The sequence below is a fragment of the Phascolarctos cinereus genome, unplaced genomic scaffold, assembly GCF_003287225.1.
Source record: "Phascolarctos cinereus isolate Bilbo 61053 unplaced genomic scaffold, phaCin_HiC Scaffold_2;HRSCAF=192, whole genome shotgun sequence".
NCBI classification, from domain to species: domain Eukaryota; kingdom Metazoa; phylum Chordata; class Mammalia; order Diprotodontia; family Phascolarctidae; genus Phascolarctos; species Phascolarctos cinereus.
This window is the reverse complement of record NW_027555625.1, coordinates 63,936,280-63,958,337: the sequence shown is the minus strand read 5'-3', so window position 1 is coordinate 63,958,337 and position 22,058 is coordinate 63,936,280. Positions and strand designations below refer to the sequence as shown.

Below are 22,058 nucleotides of genomic sequence, written 5' to 3'. Positions count from 1 at the left end.
TGACCTAAGTCATAGGGCCATCCACAGTAGAGAAACATCACAAGCCTTAAATCACTCAAACAATGGGAGCTCCTTTAACAGCTCATCCTGTAAAATCAAAATGAGAAAACTATGGTTCCAATCTACAAGTTCTTCCTGAGTCTGGTTGGATGGGAATCACCACTCTGTCCATAGGGAGTTTAAGGGTGGGGAGCAGTAGGGTTGATAAAATCATCTTCGGAAACAAAGCTGGTACTCAGGCCTGCTGCTAGCAACCCTCAGATCAATGACATCATCTTTCCTCTACTGAAGGAGCTTAGTCATAGGCCTTCCCCGTCCACAGCCCCTCTTCCTCAATTTGTCCTTCTCCTTGGCCTTGAGACCACAATCTGCCATTGTTTAGCCTCCTTCTTCTTATTGGCCATTTTCTTTCCCTTTAAAAAAATGTTGTACTTGGGATTTTTGTTTTTTATATTACTGTCACCAACCGATAACCACTATCCTCCTCACCACCCCTTTTGAACTCTTCTTTATGGGTACCTGTGATGTCATTGGCTCTCTTAAAAAAAACAAAAGGGCAAACAACAACAACAACATATGGGACTGGAAATCAATGCAGTTCCACACTACTACACACACACATACACACAGATACACATACACACACATACACACACATACACACACACACACACACACAGTTAGCCACTAGTGAGTGACTAATGCTGCAGTTCCATTTAACATCAATTACCTTTTAGAAATTGATGTTTATTTTAAAGATAGAGCAAGAACAAGCCTATAAACATTTGCCCCAGTATTTTGGGGAGGATGTCCTATACTACTCTACCTTGGTTTCTAGGGAAAACAGACTCAGACTTTGTTGGGACAGTTTTGTTTTGTTTTGCTTTTAGGCAGTTGAGGTTAAGTGACTTGCCCAAGGTCACACAGCTAGTAAGTGTCAAGTGTTTGGTTAGAGGCCAGATTTTAACTCAAGTCCTCTTGACTTCAGGGCCGGTCCTCTATCCACTGTGCCACCTAGCTGCCCCTTAAAACAGTTCTTACATAGATAGCATTGGTGCTACTAAGCTCTTTTCCGAATATGATATCCCTGCTGGATAAGGCTTCACTTCAGCCATCTTAGGGATAGATCCTGAAGGCCACTCCTTGGCCATGCCATCATGGGGAAGATCAAGCCCGGTTACTCTTAGCCATTCGTATCTTCACAAAATGGTCCCAGCCCTTTGGTAATTCATTTATGTGCTCTTGTTGTTCAGTAATTTCAGTCATGTGTGACTCTCTGTGACCCCATTTGAGGTTTTCTTGGCAAAGATACTGGAGTGGTTTGCCATGTCCTTCTCCAGCTCATTTGACAGATGAGGAACTAACACGAAAAGGGTTAAGTGATGTGCCCAGGGTCACACAGCTAGCAAGTGTTTGAGGCCAGATTTGAACTCAGATCTTCCTAATTCCAGGCCCAGCACTCTATCCACTGTGCCACTGGAAGGGCTTGATGTATAGGCCCTGCAGTTAACCATTAGTCTGTACCTCCTGTGTGACAGATACTATACAAAATGCTGGAGATAAAGGCAGGAAAGGGAAGGGAATAAACACATACTATGTGCCAGGCACCACGCTAAGCTCTTGCTACAAATGCAATCTCCTTTGATCCTCACAGCAACCTTGGGAAATAGATGCTGTTATTATCCCTGTTTTACAGTTGAGGAAACTGAGGGAGACAGAGGTTAAGTGACTTGCCAGGGTCTCAAAGCTAGTAAGCGTCTGAGGATTTTAACTCAAGTCTTCCTGACACCAGGCCCAGTGCTGTACCCACTGTGCCACCAGGCGCCTCCTAATAAAATAGTGAAAAATGAAACAGTCCATTTTCAGTCAACAAGCATTTATGAAGACGGTAAGATCACAAAAAGAGATGGTACAGAGGGAGAAGAGGGCCGAGGAACTTCGATTCTAATGGGATGGACATAGCCAGTCTATATGAGTCCATACAAGGTACATACAAATTAAACGCATGGTAACCATGAAGTGGAGGACAAAGGGAAGATGGAGGATGAGAAAGTGCCTCCCTCTCGAGACGGTTCTTGAGCTGAATCTTGCAAGAAAATAGGCATCCCAGGAAGTGGTGAGGAGGAAGTGTATTCAGACACAGAAGAAATCCAATGCAAAAGCATGGCTATGAGAAAAGGTGCATACAGTGTGAGGAATGACAAACAGAAGAGGATGCCTGGATTGCAGAGAACCAGGAGGGAATAATGTGTAAGAAGACAGGAAAGGTAGAGGGGTGCCAGTCTGTATTCGCTTGTGTTTTAGGGGGAATGGTCGATTGCATCGGTGAATGACATGATGAGAACTGAACTTTAGTAAGAGCACTTTGGTGGCTGTGAGGACAGATTGGAGCAGGAAGAGACTTGTGGCAGAAAAAAACAAGTAGGCCGTCAGCTAGGTGGCTCAGTAGATAGAGCACCGGCCCTGGAGTCAGGAGGACCTGAGTTCAAATCCAGCCTCAGACATTTGACACTTATTAGCTGCATGTCCCTGGGCAAGTCACCTAACCCAATTGCCTTGCAAAGAATAAATTAATTTAAAAAAAATAGGAGACTATTGCAAAATCTAAGCAAGGGGTAACACTGAATGAACTAGGGTGGTGCCTATATGAGTGGAGGAGAAGGGAGCATATCCAAAAGATGTTGTGTAGGTAGAAAGACAAGATGTGGTAACTGATTGGATATGTGGGGATGAGAGGAATCAACAATGACCCCAGGATCGCTAGTCTATGTGACTTGATGAATTGTGGTACCCTCAACAGTAACAGGGAAGTTTAGAAGGGGAGTGGATTTGGGAGGAAAGATAATGAGTTTTGTTTTGGACATGTTGAGTTTGAAATGCCTAGCGGATATCCAATTCAAAATGTCCAGTAGGCAGTTAGCATTGTGGGATTGAAACATGGGACAAAGATTGGGGGTGTATATATGAGCAGGTAGTCATGTGCATAGAGATACCAACTGAACCCATTTCCAGGAGGTGGAATGGATGAAGTTACTCAGAGGGAGCATGTAGAGAGAGCAGAGGGCCAGGGCAGAACCTTATGGTTTGGATAAGGAGGCTGAAAAGGAGGAGTCAGGGAGGTAGAAGGACCGAGAAGTAGGAGGAGAGGGTGATTGACAGTCAGAGGCTGCAGAGACATCTAAACGGATGGCCACTAAATTTGGCAATTAAGAGAGCCTCAGTGACTTTGGTGATGCACTTAGCCTGTCTCACCAGCCTCAGTCCATCCTCAGCTTTAGCATTCCTCTCACTGTTGATACAGAATCATGTCACACTCTTACAGTCATTCTGTCACCAGGCCTTGCTTCCATTTTCCTTACATAATATCTAGATTGGTTGCTGAGTTCCTTGTTTATTCATATCGGTCTCTTCAGATAAATCTCATTTTTCCTTCACATCGAAAGGTTCCCTTCTTCAGAATTTCATTTCTGGTCATCTCTCATTCCTCCTGAGCTGATATTCCCTGAAGCATTTAAACATACCCTGAAGCATGGGATCCTATCCATCCTTCCTCTGAACCCTTTGACACCTTCCTTCCCAAAACCTAGCGGCCATGTCAGCTATGCCTAGATTTTCTCTCTTCTATGACAAACTGTAGGATGAAGTGGTCAGCTGCCTCCAGGGCTCCCATCATTTACACCCCCAAAATCATTTCCTCTCTGTTAGTGAGAATCAGATCCAAATTGTCGATCAGTCACTCCACAACCACTGACTAAGTGCTCATATTATGTGCCAGGCATTATACAAAAAAAGGCAAAACACAGTCCCTCCTGGAGCTCACATTCTAATGGGGAAGACAAGCAGCAAATAACTGTATTTACATGATAAATACAATGCAAATGGAAAGCAATCTCAAAGGAAGACACTAGCTGGGTGGACGGGAAGAGGAGGAGGAAGATGAAGAGGAGGAGGAGGAGGAGGAGGAGCAGGAGGAGGAGGAGGAGGAGGAGACAGGAAAGGCCTCCTGAAGGTGCTGAGATTTGAGATGGTTCTTGAAGGAAGCCAGGAGCCAGAGGTGAGGATGGAGAGGAAATTGAATTTCCTCTTGTGGGTTCCTTTACCTTTGGAATGAAATTATCATTAAGGCAATTCAAGAAGTAATTATCTACTCTGTTTAGTTTGGGGAGTTTTGGGGGGGAGGGGAGAGAGAGAGAGAGATGAGAATCATTCAGCAGATAACTGAAGTCTCCCATCACTACTGTATCATGCCTCTCACTAGGCTTGAGATCTCTTTCCCAAACTCTTTGTCTAGTTTCTCTGCCTGTCCCTGTGATCTTTTTTATACTTCAGTTAGAAAAGCATTCCTGGTTTGTTTTCCACTGACCTTCATCCAAATACTTCCCATCATTCTTTTCCGGTTCCTGGATTTCCTTAAATGAGTACATTTTTTTTAATATTAGCACAATGCCTGGCACGCAGTAAGTGCTATATAAATTTTGGCTATTGTTATTATGATGATGATTATTCAATGCTACCCCTACCCTATCCCCTTTTGCCTTTCCATAGCCATAGTCAGGTTGTGAGTTTCTTCTCACCAAGTTTTACTGATACCTATGAGGTCAAATTTGCCCTCTTGTCTGAGGACTCTTGGTTCTGCATCTGTTGCCTAAACTTTCAGCATTTATATATAGATACTCGAGGTCATGGGTTTTGCTAGCAGCTGCTTTCTTGTTTCCTGTGAATTTCTGAGTGTTTCAACTATTTATTCTTCTTCCTTCTTTATGGTTAGTCTCTGTAGTAGCTAACTTTGGGGATACATGTAGGTAGTCCTGGCACATAACAGGCACTTAATAAATGCTTGTTCCCTCCTCCTCCTTATTACTTTAAAGCTGTTTTGATCAGATTTGCAAGATACCTGGCATTGCAGCCTTTGTTTGGGTAGACTCCATCTCTGGCCGGGAATTTGTCAAAATGCATCCTCAGGTGCCATTTTTAATTTTTTTCCCTTTTTTTAAAATAACATTTTATTTTGTAAATTGCATTTTAAAAGAATTTTTAACACTCCATTTTTTAAATTTTGAGTTCCAAATTCTCTCTCTCCTTCCCTCCCTCCCTTTCCCCCTCCCTGAGATGATAAGCAAGTTGATGCAGGTTATACATGTGCAAACATGCAAAACATAGTTCCACATTAAGCAGGGTGTGAAAGAAAACACAGATTTAAAAAATGGAAAAAATAAAATGAAAAATAGTATGCTTCTATCTGTATTCAGGCTTCCTCAGTTCTTTCTCTGGATGTGGATGGCATCTTTTATCATAAGTCCTTCAGAATTGTCTTGGACCATTGTATTCCTGAGAATAACTGTCATTCACAATTGATCATCTTATGATGTTGCTGTTGCTGGAAACAATGCTCTCCTCATTCCGCTTACATCACTTTGAATCAGTTCATATAAGTCTTTCCAGGTTTTTTCTGAAACCATTCTGCTTATCATTTCTTATATCAAAATATTATTTTTTACAATCTTATACCACAACTTGTTCAGCCATTCCCCCACTGATGGACCTCCCCTCAAGTTCCAAGCCATTACCACCACAAACAAAAGCTGCTATAAATGTTTTTGTACACATAGGTCCTTTCCCCAAACTTTTTTTTAATCTCCTTGGGATACAAACCTAACAGTGATTGCCCACCACTCTCTTAAGTTTGGATATTCAGCAAAATAAACCAAGCCGTGCTTTGTAGCATTTGCCAAATTCCAAAGCATTAACACTCACACTGAAATTTTGAGGATAGGTTGTCATGAGTCAGTTTGAATTGGCTCACAACACACCTCTGAATGGTTCAAAGGACTTGCCATACAAACAAATATCTAATATCGTTTCATGACGTTCATTATTATTTACCCATTATATGGAAAACCATACTCCAATCACCCTATCTTCTTTTTTTTTAAGCTTTGTACTTTGTTAATTTATTTTGATTTATCAACAATCACTTCCATAAGCTTTTGAGTTTTAAATTTTTCTCCCCCTCCCACTCCTCTCCCTAAGATGGCGTGCAATGCGCACAATCTGATATAGGCTGTACATATACATTCCTATTAAACATATTTTCACATTAGTGATGTTGTAAGTAGGAATTAGAACCAACAGGAGGAACCACCAGAAAGAGGAAACAAAACACAACAGAAGAAAAAAAAAAGCAAATAGTATGCTTTGATCCGCATTTAAACTCCATAGTTCTTTCTTTTTCAGATGCCATTTTTTTAAACCAGCTGTGCATTTCCCAAACTGATTTTTCTTTCCTGCATCCCTTTCTCCCAATGGGCAACAATGAGGAAAACACAAGCTGTGTCCCCTGGTCTTGTCTAAGGCTTAATTAATCATCATTGGCAATACTTTTTCATTTTCCTTCTGCAAGTGCCATTTGTGCCCACATGGATTACCAGAAAGGGGCAGTTGTCTTCTGGTCTGTTTCGTCTTGGAAGGTTCCCTGTTGTCTCTCAGATGTGTTGTACCCTAGCAAGACAACAGATCTGTCTGTTCTTATTAGGACATCACATAGCTGCCTCAGTATCCCTGAGCAGACAATCATCCATTATTACTACTATTCATCTCGTCTTCCTCTGCTTCTCACTGGATGATCACTTACCCAACGGTTCCCAAGGCTCTCCTCTATCATTCCTAGGAAGGTTTCCAGTTTCTTACTCCTCAGAGCATCTGATTGTCTCTTCTTTAGGAAGAGCCTCAAATCCATATTTAAGCTCTAATTATATAAATGTCCTTTTCCTTCTCTTTTTCCATTCTTCATCATCTGGGAAAGGGTCATTTCCCCTCCCCCACATTAGATCACTTTTCCCCCCATGGAAGCCTTACTTCTGTTACCTGTAGGAACCCTCCATTACCCCTAACAACCTAGAGTATAGAGGGCTATACCTACCCTTTCTCCGCCAGGCAATGTGGAACATAGATAATAGCCACTTGGCTATTGGAAGACAACTCTGTTGCTGTTGGAAAAGATACAAACATCAGCATCTCCAGAGAAGTCACCGCACAATTTCGCTTACATTTCTCTGGTTGAGATTTTCAGCCTTATTTCTTGAAAGAACTTGTGGGTGCTCGTTTATACCATAACACTCAGCCCTTGCTGAAAACTTTTTACCATCAATGATCATTTCTGAAGAACCTGACAACCCTGTTCAAATGCCTTTCCTTGTCCCCACCACAACTGACAGCCACAGAGACATCTGCTTCCCCTTGGGCCTTGCTCTGATCCTTTTCATTCATTTGTCCTACCTTCCGGTCTACTCCATCAATCTGCTTATCCCTTTAATTCTTCAGTCAGTCAATAAACATTTATTAAGTACATAGTATTTGTGCTAAATGCTTACTTACCTTTCCTTGTCTACCTCTTGGGGTAATCTATAATTGTTTTATGTCTTCCCCCATTCTCTTTGATCCTGCTTCTTTTACATAATCTTTTTATTTATATTTATATTTTTATTCATTTTTATATTTTATTTATATTTATATTTTTATCCTTCTTCTTTTACAATGCAGAAAGAGAATCTAAACCATTATCTGGGCCTAGAAACTGTTCTTCAATTTGCCTTCAATTTATCACAATTTTTGTCAGATTTATTTTCCTCAAATTCAACTTCTGGCCTACTCAATAATAATAATAACAATAACAGTAATAATAATAATTGCCAGTGCTTCAAGGTTTGGAAAATGCTTTACAAATATTATCTCGTTTGATCCTCACAACAGCCCTGGATTGTTGTGCTATTACTATCCCCATTTTACAGATGAAGAAACTGAGGCAAACAAAGGTTAAGTGACTTGCCCAGGATCACACAGCTGGTAAGTGTCTGAGGCAGGATTTGAACTCAGGTCTTCCTGACTCCAGGTTCAGTACTCCATCCAACATGCTCCCTAGCTGCATACTACAAACTCCCCAAGTCTCTTATATGATAATTCTGCTCAAGGCCTTCTTTCTTTCCACACTCCTCTTCCCACAGAATCATGAGGTAGATAATATATGATAATAATAACATGTGAAATGCATTGTCTTTGCACTAGATAAATGTTAGTCAATATTAAGTAATGAGTGATGAAACCTGGATCCTTCCATTATTAAAGCAGGTGCAAGGTCATACTATGTTGGACACTGGGTGAGATAACACCACCACCACCAACAATAACTCACTTTTCATTTAATAACTCTTTTTTTCTCACCATTAGTGCTTTAAGGTTGATGAAGCTTTTACTTACAACTCTGTGAGGGAAGTAGTGAATTACAAGTATTATTAACTTCTTTTTACAAAAGAGTAAAATGCTGCTTGGATAAGTTAAATGCCTTGTCCAGCATCTCACAGCTAGTAAGTCTCAGAGGGCATTTGACTCTAAGATGAATACCACTTTCTTTTTTGCCTTTTTTTTTTTAAAGGCAGTTGGGGTTAAGTGACTTGCCCAGGGTCACACAGCTAGTAAGTGTCAAGTGTTTGGTCTGAGATCGGATTTGAACTCAGGTCCTCCTGACTTCAGGGCCTGTGCTCTACCCACTGTGCCACCCAGCTGCCCCTGATGAATACCACTTTCTACTAGTCCACACTTACAGGTCTAATTGGAGACAACAAAGCTGTCCACAGATTATTATACGACAAATCAGAACATTGTTTCTGCATGAGGTTATTATATACTTATATAGCGATAGTGTATTATAATGGATATCTTGGATTTAGGAAGATCTAGGTTCAAACCCCACCTCTGACATTTACCAAATGGCCCCAGGCAAGTCATGTAGTATCTGTGTGTGTGCCCCAGATAATTCCCCAAAACTCACCTACTTAATCATAGATGGGTTATAGTCTCCTAGACTGACGGAGGGAGGGACCTTTTATTTAAGTTAAGGTTTACAAAGTGCTCTTCTGTGAGAGAGAATGTCAATATTATCCTCATATTACAGATAAGGAAATTGAGGTTCAAAGAATTTAGGTGATATGCTGAGGATAACCAGTGGAATGTGTCGGAGCCAAGACTCAAACTCGCATCTTCTGACTATAAGGCCAGTGTTCATTTCTCCATACCACCATTACCCCTGGGCCCTTCAGTCTACTGTGGCCTGGCAAAAGAGCACCAGGGACCACCACCATACTAAGAGATCACTGGTGCTGCCCCTTCTGATAGGAGGGATTGGGCCTTGGAAGGGGGTGGCATCAAGCTGGCGTGAATTGGGATGACAAAGTCTAAGGGGCAGCGGGAAAACAGGCGCATGAATTCACTGCGGCTGGATGTGTGGAGCGGCCCAGCCTTTCAGAAAAGCAATTTGGAACAATGCTCACAGAGTTAATAAATTGTGCATACCCTTTGACACCACAATACCTCTACTGGTTCTGTACCTCAAAGAAATCAACGGAAGAGGGAATGATTCCTATCTATCTAAATACTTATAGCAACTCTGCCTGCGTCAGCCAAGAATTGTAAACTGCCCATCAATTAAGGAGTTATGCTATGTGAATATGATGGAATACTGTTGTGTTCTCTAAGAAATAGTGAAGGGGGGTCTTTCAGAGATACCTGGGAAGACTTGTATGAACCAATACAGAATGAAGTGAGCAAAACCAGGAGACCAATTTATACAATAACCACACCATTGTAAAGACCAACCTTGAAATACAAGGACCAATCATAATTCCAGAGGACTCACGATGAAATATGCTATCCCCCTCCTGACAAAGAGGTGATGAACACAAAGTGCAGAGTGACACGCGGAGTTTTTTGGACATGGCTAGTGCAGGAATTTATTTTGCTTCACTACATGTATTTGGAACAAAGGTTTCCTTTTTCTTTTTCATTTGAAGGAATGGGAAAGGAGAGAAGGCAGATTTTTGTTAATTGAAAAAATAAAATTTAATTGAAATAAACAGAACTACAACAAAAAGAAGCCAGTTGGAGCTTCAGAGCAGCAGTGAAAGCATCTGAAAGTCTCTTCCTATAAGCTTCCCCCCATCCTGCCACCCCACCTTCCAGCCCTCCCTCACCCATGCAGCTGTGAAGGGGAGGGTGTGAGAGGAAAGGTTGATACCTTGGGCTTCATTTGCTGCTAGCACACATCCTGTTACTATGTGCCAATCATGTAGAGAAGCAGGCAGTCTACCCCCCACCCCTACCCCCACTCCAGTCTGTTACTGACTGCTCCCAAATGGCAACATCCTCCAGCTAGGAACACAGGTCCAGAGAGAGAGCTGCTGGGTGGGCCAGTTGATAGAGTATTAGACCTGGAGTCAGGAAGACCTGAGTTCAAATCCAGCCTACAACCCTTACTAGTTGTGTGACCCTGGGTAAGTCACTTAACCTCTGTCTGCTTCAGTTTCCCCATCTGTAAAATGGGGATAATTAGAGCACATTGTTCCCAGGATTGTTGTGAGGAGGGAATGAGATAATATATGTAAAGTGCTATATAAATGCTAGCTATTTTTTAAATTATCATTAGGTCTCCTTCCCAACTCTTAGGCTTCTTTATTAAGGTCTGCCAAAGTCACTGTCATTTGACATGGAACACCAGGGTCCCAAGCTCTTCAGCAGTGACTTGTAGAGGAGTCAGAAGACCTGAGCCTGGAGCAGATGATTGAGTTTACTCAGGATTCAAGCGTGGGGGCTGGGCTGATCATTCTGTTACTCTGAAACCGCCATCCTGACACCACCAGAAACCCGAGCTCACTTCCACATCTTCTCTGAATGACCAGGAGACAGAAGACAGCCCCTTCTCAACATTCACTTTCTCTGGGGAAGGAGGGCTGGCAAATTGAGCTATCACATTTATTAAGTACCAAGCCCAAATATGGGCCTCCAGCTGGGGAGCAAGGGGAGAGGTGATGGAAGTGGGAGTTTTCTCCCCAGACAAGTATGAGGAGAGCCAGCAGTCTGTACTGGTCAGAAGAGATGCTATCACTAAACCTGATGGAAGATCTCATTTATCATGGGGAATAGGGGACAGGAAGGTGAAGACATAAGAATATCAGATCATAGAATCTTAGAGCTCAAAGAAATAATCTTGTCCAAGTCCTCATTTCACAGAGAAGCAAGCAGAGAGAGGTGAAAGCTTTCCCCCTGGTCACACAGTGTTTTAAGTGTCTTTTGCTAGTGTCCAGACTCTCTCCAGTTTTGGTATGACTTGGTATGACTTGGTCCTGGCACTGCCCAAGAGACTTATGCTCCCACCCAAGGATGGGCAGGCCTGACTCCCAGGTAGAGATGGCCTAGAAATCAGGAGATTGGAGCTGTAGCCTTGGTTTTGCTTGCTAGGTAGGTGACCACAAACAAGTGCCTTCTTCCCCCTGGGCCTGAGTTTTCTGAAATGAGAAAGGCTAGACTGGGTCATCTCTAACATTCTCTGACTAGATCAGGCAAGAACAGGACCCATGCGGCTAACTTGTAGGATCATTCTATATAAAATCATAATCATTATCATAATAATATTAGCTTTAAATAGCTATTTAACTTTGGAAAGTATTTTACATACATTATCTCATTTGAGCCTTGTAACAAGCTTGTGGTATTATTATTCCCATTTGACAGACAGGAAAACTGAGGCAGAGAGAGATAAACTGACTTACTCGAGATTCAACAGCTAATGACTAGTTTGAGAGAGTTTTAAAATTCAGATCTTCCGGACTACAAGTACTCTATCCACTACACCACCTAATTAGAAGGGATTTTAGTTCAAATTTCCCTCCCCTCTCTCCATTTTACATAGGAGAAAACTGAGACCCAGATCACACAGAAAGTAGTAGAGCCAGCATCCTTCCCAAGAGAGTGCCAATGAGAGGCTTCTTTCTTTACTCCCGCATCCTTGACTGGAAGGACAATAGGCAAAAAGTCAGTCTCACCTAGCAATACCACCTCCAGGTCTGTATCCCAAAGAGATCATAAAAATGGGAAAAGGACCCACATATACAAAAATATTTATAGCAGCTGGTTTTTTGGTGGCAAAGAATTGGAAATTGAAGGGATGCACATACATTGGGGAATGGCTGAACAAGTTGTGGTACATGAATGTAATGGAATACTATTGTGCTGGAAGAAATGATGAGCAGGCAGACTTCAGAAAAACTTGGAAAGACTTATATGGACTGATGCTGAGTGAAGTGAGCAGAACCAGGAGAACATTGTACACAGTAACAGCCACATTGTGCAATGACTAACTGGTAGACTTAGCTCTTCTCAGCAATGCAAGGATCTAAGACACCTCCAAAAGACTCATGATGGAGAATGCTAGCCACATCCAGAGAAAGAACTATGGAGTTTGAATGAAGAATGAAGCATACTATTTGCTCCTTTTTTCCCTTCTGTTTCCTCTTTCTTGTGGTTCCTCCTAATGGTTCTAATTCTTCTTTACAACAGGACTAATGTGAAAATATGTTTAATAGGAATGCAAATGTAGAGCCTATATCAGATTGCATGTCAGGGAGGGGGACAAAATTAAAAACTCAAAAGCTTGTGGAAGTGAATGTTGAAAACTAAAAATAAATTAATTTAAAAAAAAGTCAATCTCAAGTTCTGCCCCAGTAAACACATCTAGTACCTATCATGCCCTACCACTATGGAAATGCACATTAGGAAGAATGTATAGGCTAGATGGTCCTTATAGACTGTATATAAGATAGTCTTATAGGCTATATATAATCCTTATAGACTACATATAATATAATCATATATTATAATATATATTTATAATATAATGTATCATATAATAAATTACATATGATATAATGGAATAAATATAATAACATAATGTATTATATTATTTAAAAGTATTATATATTATAGATAATGTGGTATGTATAATAAATAAAATATAATATGTAATAATTATATACAACATATTATAGACTCTGTTAGCCAGAGCAGATGAGGATCATGGTAGCTAGAGTTGGAAAGTGCATTCTCTGGTTCAATCCTACCATTTTTCAGAATAAATTAAGGGGCAGAGAGGGGAAGTATCTTGCCCAGGCTCATACAAGAAGTAAATATCAGTGCTAGGATTTAAAGGCATCTTCTGACTTAAAATCTTTACCCCCTGCTTCCTTCTTGCTACCTACAAATATACCTGATTATTCTTGTATTTCAAAAATCTTGGCCTGCCCATCCCCCCAGTGATACCATCCTATAGCTCTTCCTCCTTTCAAGCCAAGCTCTAAGAAAAAGCTGTATACATACATTCCCTGCCTCCACTTTCTCACTTCTCACCCCCTCCTAGCCTGGCTTCCATCTTGCCACTCAATGGGAAACGGATTTCGCCCAGGTCACCAGTGATCTCTTTGTTGCTTAAATGTAATGGTCTTTTCTCAGTCCTGGCCTTTCTTGACCACCCTACACCATTTGACATTGCTGATCATCCCTACTGTCTCTTCATGGGTTTTTGTGACACTGCTTTGCCCTGATTCTATGTTTATCTGTCAAATTGTCACTGGGTAGTTATTTTGCATAGCTCTTGCATTTACTTATCTGTGAACATACTGTATCTTCCCTTTAGAATGTAAGCTCTCAAGGCAAGAACCAGTTCACCTTTGTATTTGTAGCCCCTGTGCTTAGCAGCTGCCTGACTGTAGTAGGTGCTTACTAAACATTCAGATTGATTGAGATTGTTCTTTCCTCGGCACTACACTGTCCACACCTTATGCTCTGGAAAGCTCTGATGTCCCTGGGGCTATGATGTCCACATCCCCTTCAGGCAGGGGCTGGATCAGCAGCGGGGTTCTTCCTCCTCCCCAACTCAAGGCAAATTTTGAGAAAGTGTAATGGTTCATTCCAACCAATGAACCAGGAAGCCCCTGGCTAGTGGGCTCTGTGCCAGGGACAGTCAGTGTGTGAGGGGACAGTAGCAGAGAGAGGGGCAGGAGAAGGGACACATATGTACAGCCTGCCTTCCAGGAATTGCACCCAAAACACATAGAGAATAAACAACTCATTTCCCTAGCACTTGAAGATTAACAAAGTGTTTTCCTCGTGATGACATGTGTCAGACAGTTCTGGCGAGGGGTTAGAGAACCGAAGACTCCTAGGCAGAGAAGGAAGGACTTCAGGTGGGCCATTTCTTTGCTGTTGTCGGTCCAGAAAGGGGGAATGCAGCCCCTGAGCCAAGAGGATATAGGGAAAGAGCTCTGTGCCCTTCAGCACATGGCTTATGGGTAGCAGGCAGAGTTTGCAGCGCAGAGAAAAAAAGCATTACTGGAAGTCCAAAGCCCTTGGTTAGATTCTCGGTGGTTACTCCTGCTATGACTGAAATAAAGCTTCCGCTCTCTGTCTCAGTTCCTCTTCTGTAAGACTCAGATGATCTCTCGCACCCTTATGGTCTGCGGGAGTCGATTAGACATGTTCTAGTCTGATGGCTTTGTTTTACAAGTGAAGAGGAAATTGAGGCTCCGAGAAGGAAATGGACTTGTCCAAAGTCATAAAACTCCTGTCTTTTAACAGCTCCCTACCCCCACTGTTCACTCTCTGGAGAAAACAAGAGACCACTACAGAGGCCAGTTTCTGCTCTGTCAGAGGAAGGTGAAGGGAGAATCATAGATGTGAAATCACCAAGGAGCACCATAACACATTTATTTTTATGTTTTTACATATTCAAGACTTACAAAGTGTCCTAGGTACATTTTCTCATCTGATCTTGCCAATTGCCCAATGAGGGAGGCAGTACATTGGGGGAAATTGAGGCTGAGAGGTGTTTCTGACTCCAAACCAAGGCTCTGCCTGTTATACTCTGCTGAAAAGAGAATTTTCAAACTTGTGTTCAGCTGACCTTAAGAGAATGGGAGCTTTGGGATCATCCCCATAGAAAGTATTATTGTTCAACATTGGGTTTGCTATGCACCAAAGGAAATGAAGGCTGGTGCTTGTCTTCATAGGAGAAAAATTACCAAGAAAGTCACATGCACAAAAATGGACATATATGTGTATGCATATGTATATAGAGATATACATGTAGATATGTGTGTATGTATATATATGAAGCATAGGATTTACACATATTAATTTATCCATATTCAGCAAGCAGTTCTGGATAATAATAGCTAGCATTTACATAGTGCTTTGAGTTTTGCATAACATTTTAAAAATATCTTGTCTGATTCTGAAAACAACCCTTTGAGGTGGGTGCTATTATTATCCTCATTATACAGTTGAAGAAACTGAGCGTTAAAGAAATTTTAAGTGACTTGTCCAGAGTCCCACAAGCAGAATTTGAATTCAGGTCTTTTGACTCCAGGTAGAGGGCACTATCCACCCACTCACACACACCTAACTGCCTCTCTATCTGTGTGTGGAGATGTTGTTGAGATATTATAAAAGTAAATGAGGTCTTTGCCTTCAAGGAATTTCCCAACATCTAACACCACTCCTCATAACAAATATGCATAGTCAAGCAAAACAAATTCCTCCATTGGTCATGTCCAAAAATGTGTCTCATTTGCCTATTTAGTCTATCACCTTCCAGGAATTGAGTAGAATGCATCATTACTGGTCTTCTGGAATAACAGTTGGTCATTCATTGTGTTGATCAGAGTTCTTAAATCTTTCAAAGTTGATCATTTTTACAGTGTTGTTGTGAAGCAAATTGTTCTCCTGGTTCTGCTCACTTTACTGTTGGTTCATAGGGTCTCCCTAGGTTTTTCTGAAACCACTCCTTGCATCATTTCTTATAGCACAACAGTATTCCATTATATTCATATGCCATAATTTATTCAACCATTCCCCAATTGATGGGCAACCTCATTCATTTCCAGTTCTTTGCCAATAAAAAAAGAGTTGTACAAATATGCAAAAAGATCATTTTCCTTTTCTCTTTTTGGGATATGAGCCTAGTAGTATAATTATTGTTGGGTCAAAGTGATATTATGACAGTTTAGTAACCTTTTGGTCATAGTTCCAAATGGTTTTCCAGAATGGCTGGACCATAGCTCTTCCAGCATTACATCCATGAGCCCATTTTCCTGCAGATCCTGCAACATTTGTCATTTCCCCCCCCCTTTTTTTTTCATCTTCAACAGTCTGACAAGCATGAGATAGAACCTCAGAGAAGTGTTTCCAATTAGGGGTCGCTTCCCTTTCCTGTCTATCTAGAATGTAAGCTCCTTGAAGGTAGGAACTTTCTTTTTGTATCCCAGGTGCTTAGCGGAGTACATGGCACATAGTAGGTGCTTAATAAATGTTTATTGATTGATCAATCTTTTGGGACATAAGTACTTTTGATACAGGTTAAGGGGACCCAGATAACTGTCCACCACACTGTTGTTGGTTTTTTCCCTTTCTCACTTCAACCAAGGGATAATGGGAAGGAGACAGGAGCAAGAAGAGAAAGGTGTGAGATGCCTAAGGCCAGGGCTAGAGAAGCAGAGTTAGCTTCTTAGGCATGGGTCATCCCCAGAGAAAGCTGAGACTCATCTCCCTGGCAGGTGCTCTCTTTCATCATCTTTATCTGCTACATCGCATCCACGGCGGCTCCCTTCCTGACTGTGCCCCTCTTGATGTTTCTGCTGGCCCTCTGTTTCCTCTTTGGCTACTTCATGAAGATCAATGAGAAATTCCCTGGGATGTGCTGGCCTCTCTCGGTAAGCAAGCTGTGGCATCAGGGTGGGCAGGGAGGGAGGAAAGACAAGACTAATTTTGTTTTATGGGACATTGGATGGCTGAAAGATTAGAGCTGGGAGGGAACTTACAAGATTGTCTAGTCCAAACCCCTTATTTTACAGATAAGGAAACTGAGGCCCAGTGAGGAGCAGTAACTTTCTCAAGGCCATAAAGCTAGTAAGTAGTAGAGCTAGAATTCAAGCTCAGGTATTCTGACTCCAAATCCATCCCCCATGCCTAATGCTCCTCCTCTTCAACTCTGCCTCTTAGCTTCCTTCAAGACTCACCTTACATCCCACCTCAAGCAGGAGGCCTTTCCTGCTTCCCCCAGCCAGCAGCGCCTTCCCCTCTGAGGCTGCTTTCTATCCTCCCTCTATATACTTTTTATGGACCTAGTCATTTACATTCTATCTCACCCAAGTAAAATGTAAGCTCCTTGAGGGCAGGGTCTGTTTTTGCCTTTCTTTGTATTCCCAAGATTTGGCACATTGTCTGACATATAGTAAACACTTAATAAATGCTTGTGGAATTGACTATACCACGCAGTCTCTGAGACTACACGTCTGATCTTGCTCAAATGGAGTGGCTTCTGTTTGATGAGAGTGAAAAAGCAGAATTCAGGGGGCTTTATTCACTCTTAACAAGAATGGGGGGGGGACCATGTTGCAAGGGAGTGCTCACTGACATACTGAGTACCTACCTAGCTGAGCCCATCAACACAGACATCCCAGGGAAGATGTTCCTGGAAGTATGGCCGATCAAATCCAAATACCTAGCATTAAAATGACTGGTCAATGGAATGATTGCTCTCACAATCTTAATGGACTGTATGCTTTCTGAGGGCAAGGACCATTTCTTATATCTTGTGCGTGGTTTATCTTTCATTCTGGAAGAGGACCATGGCATCAGGAAGATGATTACATGACTCACAATTGAATTTGATTTGAGGGAGAGAGGGCTGTGCAAAGTCACCAGCCTCACTCTCTCCTGGTGACATTTCTTATCTAGACTTTGCATCACCTAAAGTTTTTTCCATTGAGTTCACTAGTGTAATACTGACACCACCTACTTAACAGAGTTTTAAAGAAAGCCTTTTATACATGTTAAAAGCACCAAATCAATCAACAAGCATTGTACTGAACATCTTATATGCCAGACACTGTGCTTGGTGCTGAGAATATAGAGAAAAATGAAACCATTCCTGCCATCTAGGGGTTTACGGTCCAGCTAGGAGAGGCAACATGTACCTATATAAGTAGATAAAAAATAAACCCAAGGTAATGGGGGTACGGGGAGTGGCGCTCAGTAGCACAGTGGTTCTCAATTGAGTATGCTCTGAATTACAGGGAATCTACCACTTGTAATGACATGCATGTGCCCGAGCCTCTCCCAAATGTAATGTGCTAGGATTCTTCACATCCAAGAACAATCCTGTGCCATGAGCAGAAAACTTTTGAAAGCCATTCCTCTAGAAGCTGGAGTAAGTAGGGAAGACCTCATGGAGGTGATGGCACCTGATCTGAGGCTTGAAGGAAACTTGGGGTTTTTAGGAGGCAGAGGTGAGGGGGAAATGTGTTCTGGGTTTGGCTCACCAAGTATGCACAGGTGTGGAGATGGGAGATAGAGAGTTAGGTGTGAGGAATACTGTAAGAATACAGTGACTAAAAAGGAATGATGTATGAGAAGCCTAGAAAGGCAAGATGGAGCCAGATTGTGAAGGGAATACAAGGATTACAATTATATTTATGCTTCCATTTTAATTTATTTGTAATTTGAGAGTCAAATAAGATGCAAAATATTTCATAATCATAAATCACTTTATGAACTCTACCTTGATTTTCTCCATTACCCCTCTGCATTTAAACATTTGCCTTAGAAATGAATTAAAGAAAAAAGCAATCACCAGACTGGTCTAACATGGAACACATGATCCAGCGGTAGAGCAGAGCCCAGGGACCCCAAGGAGGGCTGACTGAGCTTATATAAAGTGGGTCTTTCTTCCCTAGTTACTGAACCAAGAAATTTGAAGACCGTGTTTGTTTTGTATTGACCTGTATTGACCACCAAGTGTCGCTGTTGTTCTAAACTGATCTACATCTAATTAAGGAATTATGTAGTTAAAGGAATTTGAGGATTTTCAAAAAGTTCTATATACACACATATGTATATGTGTGTATATATATACACATACACACATACATATATGTATATGTGTGTGTGTATATATACACACACATACACACATGCACATATGTGTATATATATATATATATATAACTACGTTTCTATGTATAACTAACATGAATGGTATATATGTATATGTACATTATACATGTATGTATAACTACATATATTTATACTAACATTCATATATATGTATATGTGTGTATATATGTATGTGTATGTCTGTGTTAGTGAGTGTGTGTGTGTGTGTCTCATTGCCTCCTGAAGGCAAGAGAGAATTGTGACTATGAGTCTGGTGATGACTCATGGAAAAGAGGTTTGAAACCATAACATGTCATCTCTTCTTTCTCCAATACTAGTCCCTAAGTCCACACTGGCCTGAGATACCCAGGTTCTAGTCTCAGATTTTGACTAACTCCACTAATCCTCCCCTGCCCCCTGGTCTGAGCAAGAATAACTCACATTTTTATAGCCCATCATTCAAGTGTACAAGGCACTAGATCCCCAATATGCTTAAGAGTATCTGAAGAAGGGCTACTGGGATGGTGGAGGACCTAGAGTCCAGGTCATGTAAGAAACATCTAGTTAAAGGAAATGAGGGCATCTAGCCTATAGAAGATAAGATTCAGGGGGCACATGATAGCTATCTACATGTATCTGAAGGGCTTTTGCATACAAGAGGGATTTGTTCTGTTTGGGCTCCAAAGGGCAGAACCAGGAGTTATAGGTGGAAGTTAAAAAAAAGTCAGATTTAGACTTGATATAGGAAAAACTTCCTCGCTATTAAAGGTATCTAAAAGTGCAATTGGCTGCCATGGGAGGTAGTGAACTCCCCATAGTTGGTGATCTTCAAGCAATGGCTGGATGATCACTTCTATGTTATAGCGGGGATTTCTTTTTCAGATACAAGCAAGATGGCTACCAAGGTCTCTTTCAATTCTAAATTTCTATAGTTCTCTGAGGTAGCATTGTTAGCTCCATTTGATAGATAAGAAACAATAACCAAAAAAAAACCCTGAGACCTGGGAGTAGGGACCTGCCCAACAAGTAAATGCCAGAACCAATACCAAAACCCGGTGCTGTCTTCCCATTTGTCTAAGAGAGAGCCAGATGCTGAAGCCTGAACTTGGCCTCAGCCTGCCTTCCCTCCCTAGGGTGAATGGTTGGCTTATATTTCATAAAGTATCTTGGGGTTTGGGGGCTAGATTTTTTTCTTCCCTACTTATTTATTCTATCAGTTGTTTCTTTCAAACTGGGACAATTAACTCTTCTGTCTCATGTAGTTTTTTATTTATGATTTCTTGAAATATAGGTCTGAAAAACAGGTTTTGAGAAAGCCCATTTGGATTCAAATGAAGCTACTTGACCACATCTTTAAACCAGCATCACTCTGCCTCTCACTGATTGGCCAATAATAGGTCCCAACCCAAGCCTCACTTGCTCATTGTTTGGGTTTTGATGGCTGAGAGTAAGTGTAAATATCAATTTTCTGTTTCTGTTCTGCCCAGAAACTCTGAGGGTCTTTCCCTCCCTGATTAATTCTTTTGTGAAGGCAAAGTAGGCCATCTTTTACCTCAGTTCTTACCTAGCCTTTACCTACTCAACGAGTGTTGCCTCAGACAAACTAAGACCGGGGAAAGACCTAAGCTTAAAAAGGCCAAAGTCTCCCACTGCACCCCAGGCCATCTCCAGTCGTCCTGATTTATATGTTGCCACTGGACCCCCATGACCCTGGAGTAGAGAGTGGGGCTGATGACTCTGCACAGCTCTGCCTCACTTACATCCAATTCCCTTGCAAGTCAAGACATCACCCTTGTGATGTCATTGGGCCTCTTCTAGAATGAAGGAGTAACAATAAATAACAACCATGAACTATCGGTAAGGCTACACCTTGGAGCAGGCCCAGCTACAGAAAAGGCATTAAGAGACAGTGAGACCCAGTCATAACTAAGAATAAAAGAATTAGAAATCAAATTCAAGTTCCCTTGGAAGAAAAACAAGACAAATTCTGAAAGATTATTTTCCATGGCCTTTAAATCACAACATATCTCCCCTGTCCCAAAATGAGGCTATTTATCTCCAACCAGGTCTGTGCTGGTTCCTGAAATTCCCACTTAACCTCTCCTGTGTTGTTAAATGCATTGGCCCTTAAAGGTTCTTGGGACCAGGGTTCTAGTCTCAGCTCTCCTGGAGGAGTAGCCCTGTGACCCTGGGAATGTCACATACATTATCAAATGTAAATGTACATAAAAGGTCTTTGTAACCATTAGTCTTTGTAACCATTAGTTGACCGTATAGATGTGGTTTGTTCTAGTTGTCATTATTACCTTGTGGAAGAAAACCCCATCAGCACATCAGCAGAAACGTATGTATGAGTTCACTAACAGTAAGCAGGCCTCTAAAGGAAATAGAGAAGGGGCAGGTACATTTTAATGGGAGGCAGGGGGAGAAAAGTCCCAAGTTAAGGAGATCATTAATGGGAAAATCTCTGTCACCTTAGAGGGCTAGACTAGATGATTTCTTAAAGTCTCTTTAAGCTCTAATATTCCATGTCCTAAGGGCCTTTGAAGCTCTAACTGAACATTCTCTAAGGTTCCTTTCACCTCTAATGCTGTGAAATGTGGAGGGGAGGCCTTCCCAAGAAAGACCTCAGCAACCCACCAGGATCTTCCAGCCCAGTTGACTGCCCATTCACTGGCCCCCAGCTCAGGTCTGACCATGGCCTTCCCAAGCCACACAGTGCTGGCAGCTAGAATCCAATCTCCTGAAACTGGATGTAGAAGAGGAAGCTGCCACCTACTCCTCAGAATGCTTTATCCAATTCTCTGCAATTGCGCTCTCTTCCAGGACTTCCTTCGATGTGTCACGGCCGCCATCATCTACTTTGCCATCTCCATCACTGCTGTCTCCAAATATTCAGATGGGGCCGCCAAAGCAGCTGGAGTAAGTAGTTAATAGCCAGGCTTTGGGGTGAGAAACTGTGAGGTTCCCTCTTGTGTGCTTCCATTTCTCTATGGCATCAAGCTAGGAGTCAGGAGACCAGAGTTTGAGTTCTGGCTCTGCTGCTTACTAGCTGAGTGACCCTGTGTGAGTCACTTCCCCACTCCGGGTCCTTCTCTGTAGAACAGGGACATAACTATACTTAGACTACCTCACAGGATTTGAGGATCAAAGGAAATGACACAGGTTAAGCCTTATACGCAACGGTGAGCTTTTATCATCACCATTATTTAAGGTCCTTTCAAGTTATAACATTTTATGATTGT

The 22,058-nt window shown here is 41.7% G+C and overlaps 1 protein-coding gene across 2 annotated transcripts in view; it reads left to right on the top strand.

Annotated features, from left to right (window-relative positions):
• The window catches only part of CMTM3 (CKLF like MARVEL transmembrane domain containing 3), a 36,654-nt gene that overhangs the window by 7,400 nt on the left and 7,196 nt on the right, over window positions 1-22,058 (top strand). For both annotated transcript variants that reach the window (XM_020989445.2, XM_020989446.2), the window contains 2 exons: window positions 16,434-16,589; window positions 21,640-21,735. In XM_020989445.2, coding sequence (XP_020845104.1) covers window positions 16,434-16,589; window positions 21,640-21,735 — 252 coding nt within the window. The remainder of the gene's footprint in view (window positions 1-16,433; window positions 16,590-21,639; window positions 21,736-22,058) is intronic.